The sequence below is a fragment of the Triturus cristatus genome, chromosome 2_1 (assembly GCF_964204655.1).
Source record: "Triturus cristatus chromosome 2_1, aTriCri1.1, whole genome shotgun sequence".
Taxonomy (NCBI): Eukaryota; Metazoa; Chordata; class Amphibia; order Caudata; family Salamandridae; genus Triturus; species Triturus cristatus.
In genome coordinates, this window is record NC_140581.1 from 229,071,139 (window position 1) to 229,087,539 (window position 16,401).

The 16,401-nt window shown below is 46.0% G+C and overlaps 1 protein-coding gene across 1 annotated transcript in view; it reads right to left on the reverse strand.

Annotated features, from left to right (window-relative positions):
- The window catches only part of ALPK2 (alpha kinase 2), a 514,940-nt gene that overhangs the window by 80,991 nt on the left and 417,548 nt on the right, over positions 1–16,401 (reverse strand). The window contains exons 8-9 of the mRNA XM_085630379.1: positions 4,291–4,418; positions 4,150–4,185 (exon numbers count right to left, since the gene is read on the reverse strand). Coding sequence (XP_085486505.1) covers positions 4,150–4,185; positions 4,291–4,418 — 164 coding nt within the window. The remainder of the gene's footprint in view (positions 1–4,149; positions 4,186–4,290; positions 4,419–16,401) is intronic.

Here is a 16,401-nt window from a genome sequence, read left to right on the forward strand (position 1 = left end):
TTGCATTCAAGAGGCACTTTTTTTGCTGTTTTCTTTTAAGCACACGTGTTTTTTTGCTCTCTTCCCTGCGTGATGCTTCTTTGTTCACGTTGCTCTGCCCCTCGCTCTCTGTGCTGCTTCCTCTACTTGCCCCAGCTGGTCGTTTGCTTCTCCTGCGCTAACTTATCTTACTCATTTTTAGGTCTCGCCAGACCCAGCGCATGCGCTTTTCTGGCGAGACATTTTGTGAGGGCTCCAAAAAGTGCTACCAGGCCAGCCTAGAGCTACAGTCGATGTGCGCGGGCGTGCGCGTCGCGCTTTACCGCGATTACTTTCACTTTCGCGGCTTTGATGTTTGATCGCGATCGCAATCACATTCACGGCCGCTTTGATGTTCTCCAATAGATTGCAGCAGTTAAAACAAGCATTGGCATAGCCAATAGGTCTCGTTTTTGGGACCTTATAAGTGTTTAGTTATGCAACTGTTGCATGGCTAAACACTTATAAGGTCCCAAAGGCGAGACCTATTGGCTATGCCAATGCTTGTTTAAAATTAGCGCCTTTCTCACATCCCAGCTTTTCCGTTTCTCCCCCACCCTGCCTTGCTTGTTGCCCCCGCCCACTTAAGTTTTCTTTTTTGTTTAAAACATTTTTGTGTGCGCTATGCTACTAGCGGGTGCCCATCTTAAAATGGACTTATACCTGTTTCGAAACGTCCGCTTGCCAATACAGATGCCTGCACAATAGGTATGAAGAAATGGGTTTGTGTTATTTGAGCAAACCCATTTCAAGATGGCCCTGGGGGATGCGTGTGCATGCTTTGTGATCACCCTTACATAGGTTTATTGAACTAATACAAATTGACTCAGAGATAGTCGCCGTGGATGCATTAACATCCACTGCAGGAGTCTTTGAATAGGTTTGTTAAAACATTACACTTGCATTCAAAGATGGCTGTCGTGGATGCACAGCCATCTTTGTTTGCATTTGTCATGTTTTGGCACATCATGTCAGCTTTCTAACTCAAAATGGTAAAGCCAATAGGTTTCACTTGCAAGATCCAAGAGCTTTGCTAATGTTTGCTTTTCTTGTTTTAGTGCTTGCAGAGCTTTTGCACTTGCCCTGCTTGCTAGATAGCTGTCTTATATCTGAAAAATAAATAACGGTGCCATAATTTAATGTATATAATCTAAAGGGCATTTATAAGGTGCTCTGTTACTCTGGAGAATGTCCTGGCGCTATGCGTCCGAGGTGTGAAGATAACTGAGGGACCTCACTATTAGTTTTGATTAAAAAGCCAAGTTTTCAATTTCTTCCGGAAATGGGAGATGGCGCAAACACTCGTTAAAAAAAGACTAAACTTATTTATGTAAGTTATTGTTAGAAATGGGGTCTCTAGTTGGCAGAGGTATGCACCCTGTTCAAGCACGGACCACCACTCTAGTCAGAATAAGTCAGATACACACTAAAAGATAACCTGTGATCATCCTTTTGTAGCTTGGCACAGATCAGTCAGGCTTATTTAAAGAGGCAATGTGTAAAATATCTGTGCATCATACACACACACAGTAACATAATGAAAACACCACAGAAAAACTCCACACAGGGTTAGAACAATAGACACGCATTTTATAAATAAGTCAAGACCAAAACAACAAAAATAAGCTGAGTAATGAAGTTTTAAAGCATAAAAAGAGTTCTAGCACTTAGAAGGGATAAGCTCCAGTAGGGGTAATCTGGTCGTGCTGGACTGGGGCAAAGTCAATAGTTTAGGCTGACTGCGATGAGTGCAGGCCGACTACAGGACCCACTCAGGCCCTGGTGAACAAAGTACCTTATCATGGAAGCAAAAGCGAGATGTGGGGTACCATCGAACGATACGTCGATCCCACAGTAGATTATGCGTCGATTTTCTCCACACAGTGATGGCAATGCATTGGGTCCGTAGACGAAGCTCTGAGAGATGTAGGTTCTGAAGAGATTCACCGGGTTTCTCCACGCAGTCAAGGGGATGCTCCAATTTCACCAAGCTGCTGCAGCGGTGAAGTGCAGTTCCGTGCATTGGTTTCTGCAGGCGCTGCAGTGGTTCTGATGCGATGTGCCGGATTCTTCTACTGCCGCAGGGATGAAGCATCGATTTCTGCTCATGCAGCCAGCGGATGCATCCGTGCCTATGAAGTAAGTATCTGGGTCCACTTCCAGTGAACCAGGCCCAAGAGCAGGGGTAGAGACTTTGATATTCATGAGTCTCACACAACAGGAGGCAAATCAACACATCCTTGGAGATCACTTTGGTGCAAGGCAAAGTCCAGCTCTCCTCAGCAGGGTCAGAGAGCAGCAGGCAGCACAAGAGAAAAACAGGCCTTCAGGACAGCAGTAAAGTAGAGTGTCAGTCCTTGATGCAGCCCAGCAGTTCTTCTGATAGAGTTAGTTATAGGTCCAGAAGTGTCTGGTTTGGCGGGGTTAGTGCCCCAGTACTTATAACCAGTTGTGCCTTTGAAGTGGGGGAGACTTCAAAGACGGGTCTTTGAAGTGCAGAGAGGTCCTTTCTTTTAGTTATGGTTACATTAAATGTTTGATATTTATACTACTGCTGGATGTACGTTAGGATGCAACATCATCAATAGTGTATTTCACTAAAACCCTTAGAGAATCAATTGTCCTATGTAATGTAGGACATAAAGTTTGCAGTAATCTAAACCCTAGAGAATCAATAGTCCAGTCTAATGTAGCATATAATGATAGCGGTAATCTAAGACTAAGACCTGGGAAATTCAGGCTTTAAGTAAGTGTCCTTACCACCATATAAGCTGTGGTATTTTTAGAAGTATTTTTATGGTGGGCACACAAAAGGGGCCACAGATAAAACTGATGAGGCTTGCTACAATGGGTAATCATGAAGAGTGTATGTGTGGGCTTGTGTGTGCATGATCCCCTATGCAGTTATGGTTCAGATGGTGTTTCTACTGAAAAGGCATTTTTTGATTTGCCTATAACTTTCGACCCCCATGAATGGATTTTCATGAATTTTGGCAATCAGCTAAGTTTCCGCATGCCAGGTTTTGTGAAGATCTGACCCCATGAAATAAAGTTAAAGGGAAAGGGGAGGGGAGGAGTGATTTCCAATTTTAACTTCCATAGGAAATTTTGCTCACATCTGCAGTCAAAACAGTTGAATGTATTTACACTAAGCTTGGCACAAAAGTAGACCTTTATTGGAAAGGAATTCCTTTTTTGGTTCGGCGAAAATCTATTCAATATGTTTTGAGCTATAAGCGTGTAAGAAAGGTTATTCAAGGGATTTAAGGGGTTAACAATTTTGTTATCTCTGTTTGAGAGTCCCAAAGTCCGAGCAATTAAAAAAAAAAGAAAGGATTTCATTGGTGAGGAACCATTTTTCCCCTTTTGGATCCACACATCCTGATCTGTGGATCTGACAAAACTGATCGACTGCTGCAAAAACATTTTTCTCGTTACAGTCATTTCAAGACAAGGCTTTGATGTTTACCATTTACTCATGAATTTAGTGCAGTTGTCACATTATTTACTGCATAAGTTGATTTGCAGATGGTTTAAAAAAAAGCATGTTTCTAGTGATAATGGATCAAAACAATTCTGATAGAGGATGTGCCACATAATTAGCATATTCTTGTTACATAATCTAGATAGCTCTGACACACTATTTGGTCCTTCCTTGCCACAAAACCATAGAGGCCATAAGAATTGTAATGCTCTGCAGAATGGTTTGAGGGCTGTTATGATGAAGAAAATACCCATGCTTTTACATGGACCATGTATGAATAGTTTAAATATTTGATAGAAATATAGCACAAATAAAGATATTCATTACATTTCTGGAAGAATTGTTATTACTAACATATTGCATTTGTCTCTACATATATTCATGCAATGCAACTCAAAAGTTTGAATCCTAGCAAGGTCAAGTTAGCGTTCCATCCTCTTCTGATCAGTATACTGAATACCATCAAACTGGGCAACTGTGACACCTGTTCTATATAATGCTTATAAATGATCAAAATGTGGATTGACGTACTACACGAATAACACATTTTCTTGTTATTATTATTATTCTTGATCTTATTCTTATTCTCATCATTATTATTATTGATGACTCTGCATTTTATGAAACAGAATTGCAAGATATTTTACCTTCTATTACTGGATACTTTGAGAATTGCTCCAACACTGAAAAGAAACATAAACTGTATGTTACCAGTGTCTACATTTCAACAATGTCTAATGATACTGTGAGTGCTCCTCCATTATACATGCACAGGAATTCTGATTCACCTTCTGAGGATACAGTGAAGTCAGGATCTTCTTTTGCAGACTTGCTCTTCAAAACACAGTTGTCGCTTTCGTGCTCTTTCCTGCCAGTCTGGAGTATTAACGAAGGTGCAGCGGAATCATTTTCTGTGCTACAACAAAAATAGGAAATCATCATCAGTTTGCAATTTGCTTTAGTCAACGAAAAACCTTTCACATGAATATAATTGAAGACATTTTATGTTCAATATACAACTTTGATTTGTATGCATATATTACAGCTTAAAACATTGGGCTTCGTTTTCATAAACTGTCACTCGTCGTAATAGTAGGCACGGTGGTGAGCTTGGCACCCGAAATGCATTGGGACTCATGTGATCCACGCCCAGAATGTTTGTTTGACATTTGAGTATTCATGAACTCTCTTTGAAATCTTTCTGTGAATAAACAAAAATTCAAGAAGCAATGAAGTAACAGCGTTACAGACACTTACTGGTACCATTGGGAACAACCTACTGGTTACTCACACAGCAAAATATGTATAAAGTTTTGAATTTATTTAGATTGAGCCCATTAAATTGAGACTCGTCGAGTGCAATGAGTAGTGCATGCTCTGTCTAAGGCCCTATGAAAAGCAGTGGTGGCCGGCACGGATCTGGGGTGGCGGGGTGGGGGGCGAGGGGGTACGGGAGAGTAAAAAAGAAAAATACACTTACCTCCTCACCGCTCTATCCCATGTTGTCTCTCCTCTGTCGCACAGGAAGCAGCCAGGTCCCTCTGAGCCAATCACATTGGCTCTCCTAAGCCAATCACAGCGCTGCAATGCAGCGTTGTGATTGGTCTGAGCACTGAAATTCAGCACTCAGACGCGGACTGGGGGCCTAGTCATGTTCTTCACCCAGGATGTAATGCAGCCTGGGTTGAGAACATGCTAAGTGCGCATGACTGTATCGCCGGCCGGCCAAAGCATCATGCGCACTTTAGTGTGCTCACCACTCCTCCCCTGCTCTGTGAGCAGAGCAGCCACGCCCTCATGCTGCCGCAGCAGGAACAAATAAAAGTATAATAACATCACGTTATTTTAATTTTATTTTTCCTTTTTTTCACTGCTACAATGCAGTGGCGCGATGCTCCTCCACCTCAGCAGAGGAGCCGCCACTGATGAAAAGAAAGCCGCACCCTCATGCTGCCACAGCAGGAACAAATAAAAGTATAATAACATCTCGTTATTATCATTTTATTTTTCCTTTCCTTCACTGCTGCAACACAGTGGGGCGACGCTCCGCCCCCTTAGCGGAGCAGCCACCACTGATGAAATTAAAGCCACTTGAAAAGCTTTCCAGGAGACTGTTGGGCCATAGAACTTGCCCATTTTATAATTGTTGTATTAAATCTGTGGCCTCTTCCAGCATTATCTCACTTTCCTAGGCAGCAGCCGTCTCCAGTATCAGTTTTGAGGCAGGCATTTTCTTGAGGAAAGCAGGACCACTTTCTCATATAATCCACCTTTCTCTGGGACATTCAAAGCCACACCCAGTAATATAGAATCCAATTCCATAGTCATTTATCTGTGAGGGTTTATAATCTAAAGTGCAATACATCAAATCATATATACGGTATCAGTGATATAAACATTTTGGGTGCCCCTTAACAGTTCAAAGGAATTTCCATTGGTTTGCAAGGCTGTAGCGAGGAGAAAGACTAAAGCTTTCCTAGCCAATTGGCAACTGTCTCTAAAAAGAAATAGCATTTGGACTAAGTTCTTGGCTAAACATATTTTGAAAAGGGAAAATTTGATATCGTAGTCTTTGAAAATTTAAATTGGAAATTTGTTCATCATTTAAAATGTCACTGTAAATGTTAGGGACACTTGCAGTGTTTTAAACTGGACATATCTATTGTGATAACATAAAAAGCACCACTGATTATCAGTTTTTAGGTCTCGTCCAGCATTGCAGCGTATGCGCTGCAACGCTAGGCGAGGCATGCTGTATTAGGGTATTTTTTAGAAGTGGTGTAGAAGCCCCGCCCATATTTTTCACTGGCTGGCGTCATCGTCCATGGTAAACGCTGGCTTCCGATTGATAATGAGGCTTCTTAGTCCCTCCTTGTTACCGCCCTGTCTCCTTTTGGGACCCCCCCATCATGACTGGATCTTTTACGTGCGGTGTTATACTGTCTCCTTCAATTAGTCGGTAAGCACTTTTTTTTTTCATTCGGTCGCAAAATATCAAATGTTGAGTTTTGTTTACTTTGTGCATTCATGAACAATTTCAAAGGAGTCGGAGATCAAATGTCAGACGTGTTTCGAGGGCGCCTGTTCTGTGCACCAAACCCCTCCCGCTTGTTTAGCCTCTTGGGGCTGATTTTGCATTGCCATTGTTTTGTTTCCTTCTCCTTTGGAACCCGTTGCTACTTCCAGCTACTCGTGTCTGAAGTGCGTTCAGCTTCAGTACATAGCGCTGCTCAAAGTTCAGTTAATGACCCCATGCAGTGCCACCACTCTCCCTCTCACCCGTCGCTGTTTGTTATTTTCAGTGTTGTCATTTAATTATGTTTATAAAGTGCTTTTTTTGTTGTTGAACGGTCACAGAGGACGTGTAGCCTGTGCCTTCACCCTTGTATTATGGCGTCTGGGGTCTGGACCACCTCCCAAGAACCTCCAAAGTGTGAATTGTCTTCAGTGAGTGTGTTCTACTTCCGTACACGGTGCTGCTCAAAGTTCGCTTAATGACCCCGTGCCATCCCTACCCCTCTTGCCAGTTGCTGTTTGTTATTTTCAATGTTGGCATTTAATTTGTTTTATAAAGCGCTTTTTCTTTTTTTTTTAATGGTAGCCTGTGCCGTCCCCCTCAGAATATGGCATTTGAGGTATGGACCACCTCCTATTAACCGCCAAAGTGAGGGTTTTCTTAGGTGAGTGTGTTCAGCTTCGGTACCCGGCGCTGCTCAAAGTTCACTTAATCTCCCTGTGCTGCTCTTCCCCTCCTGACAGTCGCGGTTTATTTTCAGTGTTATCATTTAATTCGTTTTTTAAAGTGCTTTTTTTTTAACGGTCACATCTCAGTGTAGCCCGTGCCTTCCCCCTCGCATTATGGCCTCTGAGGTCTGGACTACCACCCATGAGCCTCCAAAGTGCAGGTCTATTTAAACTGCGCAAGATTGGGGGGGGGGGGGCATTTATGTTGGTACGCAGATGGAATGGCACTTCATAGTTTCTCTGCCTAACGGAAGACCGGAAGCCTGTTTTCCCAGTAGATTAATATCCAAACTTAGTTTACTGAAAGGCGCGTGCAGGCGTTGCTACGTTGTATACCAGACAGCCCAAAAGGAAAAACTGGGGGGCATATTCTCAAGGATCTATCGCCGAGTTATCGGCACTTTATCGCAGCCAAAGTCGCGATAAATTTATCGCCCCATTCACAAGCTGGTGCTAACAGACGATACCACCAGTTTACCTGTGATAGCATCTGCAAAAACATCGCCACAGTTGACCCCGGCAACTATCGCTAATGAGATGCAGAGTAGGCATTCCCGAGCAAAAAGCCGTGACAACACCAAACCTCAACCTTCTCAACGACCAGCCAGTTCGGCGATAAGGCCACAAAACAGGCGATAAGGCGCGTTAGCAACAGGAAATTAACACCTGCTCTGACCTGGTGCGAAGTCAGACGACAAACTGCACCAGAAAAGGGACCCCAGCCCACAGTCACACCTGAAGACCAACAGATGCCATGGAGCCACTGATCATGCAGCTCGGAGCCCCAACAGGGCCACAACACCCACCCCCACCACCCCCAGGACTGCCACCCCCCACCTGAACCTCTCCCCCACCTGAACCTCCCCTCTCTCCCAGACCACCACAGAGGCAGCGCAGACAAAGACAGTGGACCTTCAGGAAACACACCATCCTCACAGACCTAACACCAGACAATGTCATTGCCCACTACAGGCTCAAAAGGACAACCATCCTCCACATCCTGACCATCATTGCCCACAGGCTGACGGTACCAACACAGCGGACAACCAACATCCCACCGCAGACAAAGCTGCTGGCTGTGCTGCACCTGTTGGCCTCTGGTACCTCCCAACCAACAACCGCCAGAGTTGGAGGAGTCTCACAGCCAGCCTCATCCAAGTTCCTCACACCTGTCCTGGATGCCATCATCAGCTTGGTACCCCAGTACCTATATGTCCCCCACAATGTGCAGGAACAGCTGGAGACCAAGCAAAGACTATACGCCATAGCTGGATTCCCGCATGTGTTGGGGGCAATCGACTGCACACATGTCCTGCTTGTGCCCCCTGCCAACACTGCACACAATTACCGCAACAGAAAGCACACGCATTCCATCAATGTGAAGGCAATAGGGGACCAATGGGGACTCTTCACCAATGTCGTCGCCAACTACCCAGCTAGTGTGCATGATTCCTACATCTTCCGACAGTCCATCATCAACCAGCGCTTTCAGGAAGGCACCTATGGGTATGCACTGCTCGTTGGAAAGTACCAAATGAACACACCACAACCCACCTCAACTCCACAATCATGCAACTCACAACTCTGGCAATGCACACGTAAAAAAATCACATACAACATGCCAAGCAACATGCCCACGCACCAGACAGGACAGCACAACTTACTGTGGCAACCTGGGCTAGCCATGTACATGAGCCATCAACGGCATAGCACTTCAGCCACACAATAGCGGAATGTGGGGAGAGGTGGGAACCAGGCATGTGCCAAGGAGGCAAGTGACCCATGAATGAGAATGTACTCAATGCCAAGTGTGGCAGAGATGTGCTGAACAGACTGCAGTATGCAGACCACAGACATATCCATGTCTACATGCACTGCTGGTGATTGGAGTGTAGTGGACACATCCATGTTACCCCAGCCAGTGGGGAAGATCACGGAAATGTAGCTTGTGACGTCCCCCCCGTAAGCGTGTGCAGAGTGGGCTGTGAATAAAAAGCACATAGCTTTGGGCGTGGTTCTCTTCCTGAATGCCCAAAGTGTCTGCCAGGGCGGCGCCTCCCACCCTGCGACGATGCCGTCGCCGTGAGCGGTGTTGCCTGCGATCCTGAACACCTGCTACACCCCGGGCCGCTGGTCCCCGAACCCATCTTGCCCGCCCCTGCGCAGCCAGGCCTCACTGCTCACCTGCCGACACCGGTGTGTGTCAAAGAGGGCCCACCACGTGCCAGCACAAGCTCAAAGCCCAAGGCCCGCGACCTTGGCAGCCTCCTCACCCCATCACGGTCTCCGCGACACAGGCCCGCTGTACTCCTTTCTCATTGACGTACTATACTGCTGCCTCCGGCCTACACTACGGTCAAGTAGGTCACACATTTGGAACTGAGTCTTGATTTCTCAATGGCAGAGTTCATATCATTCCACGCAAGGAGAGGTGTAAGAGGAAGACGCGTTTGGGTCTGGAGGAAAAGAGGATCATCATTACGGAGGTGATCGAACACTGCCAACAACTGCTCTGGTGTCACATACTCTGTGCATCGCGAGCCAACGACACGTGGCTGTGGGCCCCTGCTGACCGCTGCCTTGGGCCTACACTGCGGTCGAGTAGGTTACACATTGGGAGCTCAGTCTTGATTTATTTATGGCAGATTTGATATCATTGTACTGGCCTCATCGCAGACTGCATCCCCTTTCAGCTCCGGTGCCACTAAGTCTGTTCCCCGACATCCATGGACACTTTCTGGTTGAACTTTGGTGGCGACTGAGTCTATGGACTGGGGGTTGTCTTCATCATCATGTCGGTGATACTGACTTTGGGGCAAAAACGAGGCTGTAGCATTCAACTCCTCCATTTGCCGCTTCCGGCCAGCTTCTGCCCTCTGCATCATGCCCTGGAGGACACCTTCTACTATCCCCCGCAACCCTCCACAACATTCACCTTCGACATCGACGAGGACCCACTCAGCTTGCGTGGCCCTACCTCAGTGCACTGCAAGTCACCGTCCTGTGGCGGTGTGCCTGTGCCGGCTGCAGTGCATCCGGGGCCATTAACTCTGTGCAGCTCAAGTCATGGACCCTGTCAGATAGCATATTGGATGGCCTCTGGGTCGACGGACTGGGGGTCATCAAGGCCATGTGTCTGTGGCCCTCCGCTGTTCGCTGCCTCCGGTCTCAACTGCGGTCCACCTGGGCTCACACATGAAATCGAGTCCTGACCTGTCTAGGCGTCACATCACCGCAGGATGCACACGCCACCACTGCCAGGACCAACTCCAAACAACAGGTGCCAGAGTCGGAAGTGTGTTACTGCCAGACTATCAGAGTTGCTCACACCTGTCGTGGGTGCCATCATCAGCTTGATACCCTGCTCATCTCATGGACCATTCTGGTTGCATATTGGGTGAACACTGTACTTTCTCCAGCTACCACCATGATGCTTCACAGTTGTTTCTGTTATGCTGGTGTTTTCCGTTACCGCTTTAATTGTGATCACTGTTCAAGTTGTTGCCAGCACCAACGACTCCATGAGGGCTGGCTTACACTCACCCCACACACATCCAGCACAGGCATCACTGTACATGTGACCCTGGCAATGAAGGTGTCGAGCGCACGTGCCCGTAGCCAGTTCAATGAACTATCTGAGTGTGTCTGTGTGCTCATGATGTATGCATTAGGGCCCTGGGCCCTACAACATTACATTGTGCAGTGTACAGCGGACGCAGCCAAGTCACCGCAGGCAGCGGGTGAGACCTTGCACATGCAGCTTTGTCGTCCCCCACTCAATACGTAAGAGGAGTGAACTGTGCCGGCATACGCCATTCCAGCGTGGGGGTGTGGATGAGTATCCCGTGGCTCTGGGTGTAGTTCAGCACTGAAAATGTGCAAAGGCATGTGTTTCTGTCGCAGTGTGGGTCTCTGTTGGGGAGTGTAGGTGGTCCCTGATGGGACTTAGACACCCACGTATGTGATCTAGTTTGGCTTCCATGAGGTAGAACCCCACCGCACCCGTTCAGCCACCCCCTTCTGGCAGTCTGACTTCTGGCCTTGGAATGCGATGTGTGCTTCGGTGGGCTGCTGGGAGCCAGCTATGGTGGTGGGTGCATCCAGCTGTGTGGTCTGTGCAGGGGGTGGGGTATCCTCAATGCAGCTGGGCTGCCCTGCTCCTGGAGGTTGACTGCCTAAGATGTCCATGAACTGTTGTAGGGCATCGGTGTCGAAAGTGTGGAGGTCCTCTTCAGCATCACTGTAGAGCTGTCTGGTCTGCTCTGCTGGAGGTGTTGTTTGTGCCTCTGCAATGTGCAGGGAAGATGTTTGTTGACATTGTGTTGGCATGTATGTTGATGCATTGTTCAAGTTTACATACAGTCTGCATGACAATGTATATTGTGACTGTTTGGGAGGAGCGGACTATTTGATGCGGGACAGTGGACATTTGGACTACATGACGTAGGTTAGGTTGTACACGTACATTTTCATCTCACAGTTTCCTGCTATGTCAGATGTGATTGGCCATTTTCTATGCACAAGCAGACCCAATTGTGTCCTCTGTTCTGCAGTGTAAGTGTTTCACTGTGTACCACATTGTCGTCCATGTGGATGTGCTGTCATTGCTATGTGTGTGTGCTGCATTGTGGGAGAGTCGCTCCTGCAGCTGTGATTTTGCTGCCCCTTATCCCTTGGAGGCGGTGTGCCTTTGACTTTTGTGCTTTTAAGGTGCTGTAATGTTAGCGACTTGGGTCATTTGTGCTCTTGAACGGTTTCTGTACTTTTGTGCACTGTTTGTCTGCAGATGTATTGTTGACGTTAGTGGTTGTTTGTGCACGTGGATGTGTCAGAGTGTGATATGCTCCTTTACGGATGTGATCCACACTCAGCTACCTCAGTCTCTTGGTGTGTACAATGTCATGGTGATTGCACTCCAGCCATGCTGCTGGTCATGTAGTGTCACATGCATTGTCAGTGTGGCTCACAAATACGCATCTTTGCTGTGTTTCACACGGGTGCATGTGTGTGTTGTGGAATTGGTTATCTGTGGGGTGGGACCCCTTTGGGCACATGGTGGACGGGGGCCTACTTGATGTTTGTATGTGTGCTGTAGTGTGCCACAGGGATCAGGGACATGACCCAGGGTCATTGTGGGTGTGCGGTGTGCTAGACATCGTTGTGCATGTGTGCCATTGTGCCTGAGACCCCCTGTCCCCCCAGTCCCTGTTCGTTACTCACCCTGTTGATGTTGTGTCAAGTCATGTCGAGCAGTGTCCAGACTCCGGACTACTTGCACCGTCTCCACACTGATGACTGTGGCCACCATTTGCTCCAGCTCCTCCTGTGGCGCAGGACTACCACCTCCATTTGCCGTTGCTGCCTTGCTGTCGGCAGCGGGTCTCTGCTTGGTTTGGCTTTTCACATCATGCCAGCGCATCTTGGCCTCCTCCACACTCCGACTGCATTTACGATGGAATGCCATTTTTCTGTCTGTGTTGCCAATGACACGGTGGAGGTGACGGACAGTTGTTAGTGTTCTGTCACCCCCGTGACGACGATCAGGTTGTCATGCGGACTGTACCCCGTCTTCCTCTTCTCCTTGGCGTTCCTCGACCCCGAGGTTCCTTGCTGGTGGTCTGTGGGGTTTGCGCTGACCTGGGCACTCGGTCCGGGTGCATCCATGTTGCTCCGCAGTTTATTTTGTTTTTGGTGTCTTTTTCTTGTTTTGCTTTTATAGTGCATTTTCCTGCATGACGCGTGGGAAATGCAGGCCTGTCGCTGGTTATCGCTGATTTTTGTATTGCGATTTGCCTCATTGCAACTTTTTCCGCATTCGCGTTTCGTATTTTTTGCGGCGTCTCGCATTGATTTTAACGCGGTCATTTGACGTGTTATTGTGAGACTATCGCATGGTGCCGCCGGGTTGCGAAAACTACGTTACGTTAACACGGCGTTGTTTTCCCACGATAGACTGCGATATGCAAAGTTGCGTTAAGCTACTTTTGTGATGATTATCACACGTTCTTGAGAATATCCCCCTAACAAATTAAATGTTCCTTTTCATGATTTGCTATTGATTAAACTGCTACCAACGTTGCCCCAAAATGTTGAAGAGTTGTCGTTGGTCTGCATGGTAAGCGAACTATTAAGCACAAGGAAGCAGGCAGCTGAAAAATGGAACAAAGGGAAGCTTTCTGTAAAATGCCGGCTCCTTTGCTTAGATAAAACCGAGATAAACTATCTCCTTAAGTGATAAGCAGCTCTCTTTCAACCATCCCAGGACTTATTTTATTACTGCACAATAGATGTCACGCTCGGGTGTAGCTTCAGCTGGATACACAACTAACTAATAAATTTCTAAGTGTGACCTAGTCGCCTGGAAGGGGGGTGGATCTTAGCGCCTGTCAGTGGGGACTCGCTGGTTTTCAACATCTCTATTTGTTACATAGATTTTCCGTATCCGCCTCTTTACGTTGAGGCGCGATGTATAACTTGCGTTCACCCTACCATCCTCTTCCTAACCGCTAACACTATAATTAATGGTCTTAAAAAATAAATAGGGCATGATGCTGCCCTCCACGTTTCTGAAGGCAAGCAGTATTGCTATTAACAATTTTGATGCTACTGTTTATCAACCTCGAAACAATGAAATACTGAGTCAGCCTGTCAGCAATAGAACTTCTGACACGCAGAGTACCAGCAATGCTTACGAGTGTTTAATCTAATCGGATTTTTTCCGGCTCAAATGTCCTTAGCGACAGTGAGGGCACAATAGTGGTAATAAAAAAAAAATCATTCCAGACTGAAATGTAGAGCTTGATGTGTTATTCATAAGAAATATACAGTGACTGATTGTTGTGTTATCAACCTGGGCGATATAGTGTAAATGAAGCAACCTGCATGGAATAGTAAATATCAAATTGGTTAATATATATGCATGCACAGTGCTCGTCATGTTCAATGGCTAAACATTTTTTTTTTGTGAGCACTATGACGCTGCCAGCACTGGCTGCTTCTAGCACTTTTAAAAAATTGTTGGTGAGGGACGAGGCAGAAGCCATCTACCCCTACATGTTTTACTCCCTCCAAGATGCCTTCCGCCAGCAATTTGAAACACGCATTTGCAATGCAATAGGTTTCGCATTTAACCGAGTTTAAGCTATTGGCATTGTAAATGACAATGCCTTTTATTTATGTTTTAAAAACTAAAACAAAAATAAAAGGCATTGTTCATTTGCAATGTCAATAGCTCAAACTCGCGTAAATGCGAGACCTATTGCATTGGAAATGCTTGTTATACCGTATTATCAAGGCTCTCTAACACTACAACAATGTTGTATCTTGATCGCAATACGTAACATTTTATGCAATACTTGTGAGAAATGTAGACCCTTACAGAAAATCTGCCAGTCCACCATGAGGGCTGAGGTCCCAGACCTCCACCATATTTGGAGATCCCAACCTACATAGAGGGGATCTATGTTATGTAAAAGGCTGCCAAGGGGGCTGCTGTTACAACACTAAACGTTTGCCAAGCAGGTGCCCAGTTTAAGGCGCCTGTTTGGGAAACTTTAATGTTAAAAGAAAACAAAGTCCTAAAGTGTGAGTTTGTTTTCTCTGCAGAAGAGACAAGTGACCCGGCACACAAGTGGGAGAGCGGGGGGGGCGCTCTCCCTGAGCATAGAGGCCATTTTATATTTCTTTCCCGGGTCTGCCATGCTTTACTGATGCATGGTGGTGCTTCCACTCTGCCAAACTCTTAAAGAGGCCTTATGTAATTTAATGTGTCCGACCAAGTTATTTATCACAAAGGGTATTTGGAGGATCGGTGCATAATCAACAAGAGTATTCCTTAAGATACTAAAACTATGTCTTCTACTAGACTTCTGAAATGTGCAGCCCGCAGTAAAGGTGCTTGCTAGTTAATTCTAATGCTTAGCAAATAACAAAATTAAATAGATTGAGCTCTAGGACAGGTTTACTATGAACCACAGTGGAAACCAAGGAACACAAAAATAATACAGAAAAGAATATGCAAGTTAAACTGACAGTTAGGAACAACAAAAGTTTGTCAACATGCACTGTAGACTTTTGAATACATACTAAAATGTCTTTAACCCCTTGAGTGCCCATGACGAGATGGTCTCGTCATGGGCCGCGGTTGCGCTGTGCCCATGACGAGACTATCTCGTCATGAACCCCGCCCGCTAATTCAACGCCCGGCACAGGGCGGGGAAAGGGCGGGGCACACAAGGGGTTAAAGTGAAGATTTATCTATAGTGATAAGCGTATCTTAAATAGCAACACTGATAATAGTGCCACAGTAATAGAGCATGTCTTAATTTCCATATAAAATACAACCCTTGTAGCAATAACATTTATAACAGCAGCAGCTTTGCCAACTTATGTGCCAGCTGGAGATCATAAACTTTCTTCAAATTTGCTGTCACACCTCCTGCCAAATTTGATGTGGCTGACCTCAATAGCTGGCAAGGATGTTAGGGTTTCCACACCAAAGGTGGGCAGATTTGCCAAGTGGTCTGTGCTTATGACAACCAAAACCTCAAACACGCTTTCTGAAAGGGCAACAGCACAGGAATAATGACTGAATTAATGGCTAGATTAATTTATTGCTGGACAGTTCAAAGATATCAAGATCCTTGGCCTAGAAAGTACCTGTTTAACATATATGCTTCCACCCTCTGTAGACCCCTACTGCTTAGGTGTAAAATTGTGTGAAATTGCTTATCAAGTTACATGAAGACAAGAAATCCTACAGTGATCTTTGAAACTTTATGTTTCACTTCGAAGCAGCCATCAGCTGTGTTAGAAATGGGGTTTCAGGATGGCTAGGGTATGCACTTAAGCCAGGCAGAACTCACCACTCTAGTCGGGGTAAGGGAGTTACACACCCAAGATAACCCCTGCTCACCCTCTTGGTAGCTTGGCAGAACATCAGGCTTATCCCAGAGGTGATGTGTAAAGCGTTTCCGCAACACACACACCAGTGACACTCAATATACACCACAATAAGAAACTCCACAGAAGGTTATAGACAAATTTCCCGTGTATTTTATATAAAACACACGGACCGCAATTACTTGGTATCATATGTAAAGCACATTAGACCACAAATCACATAAACCACTTTGCTACTAGGCAATTGTCATACC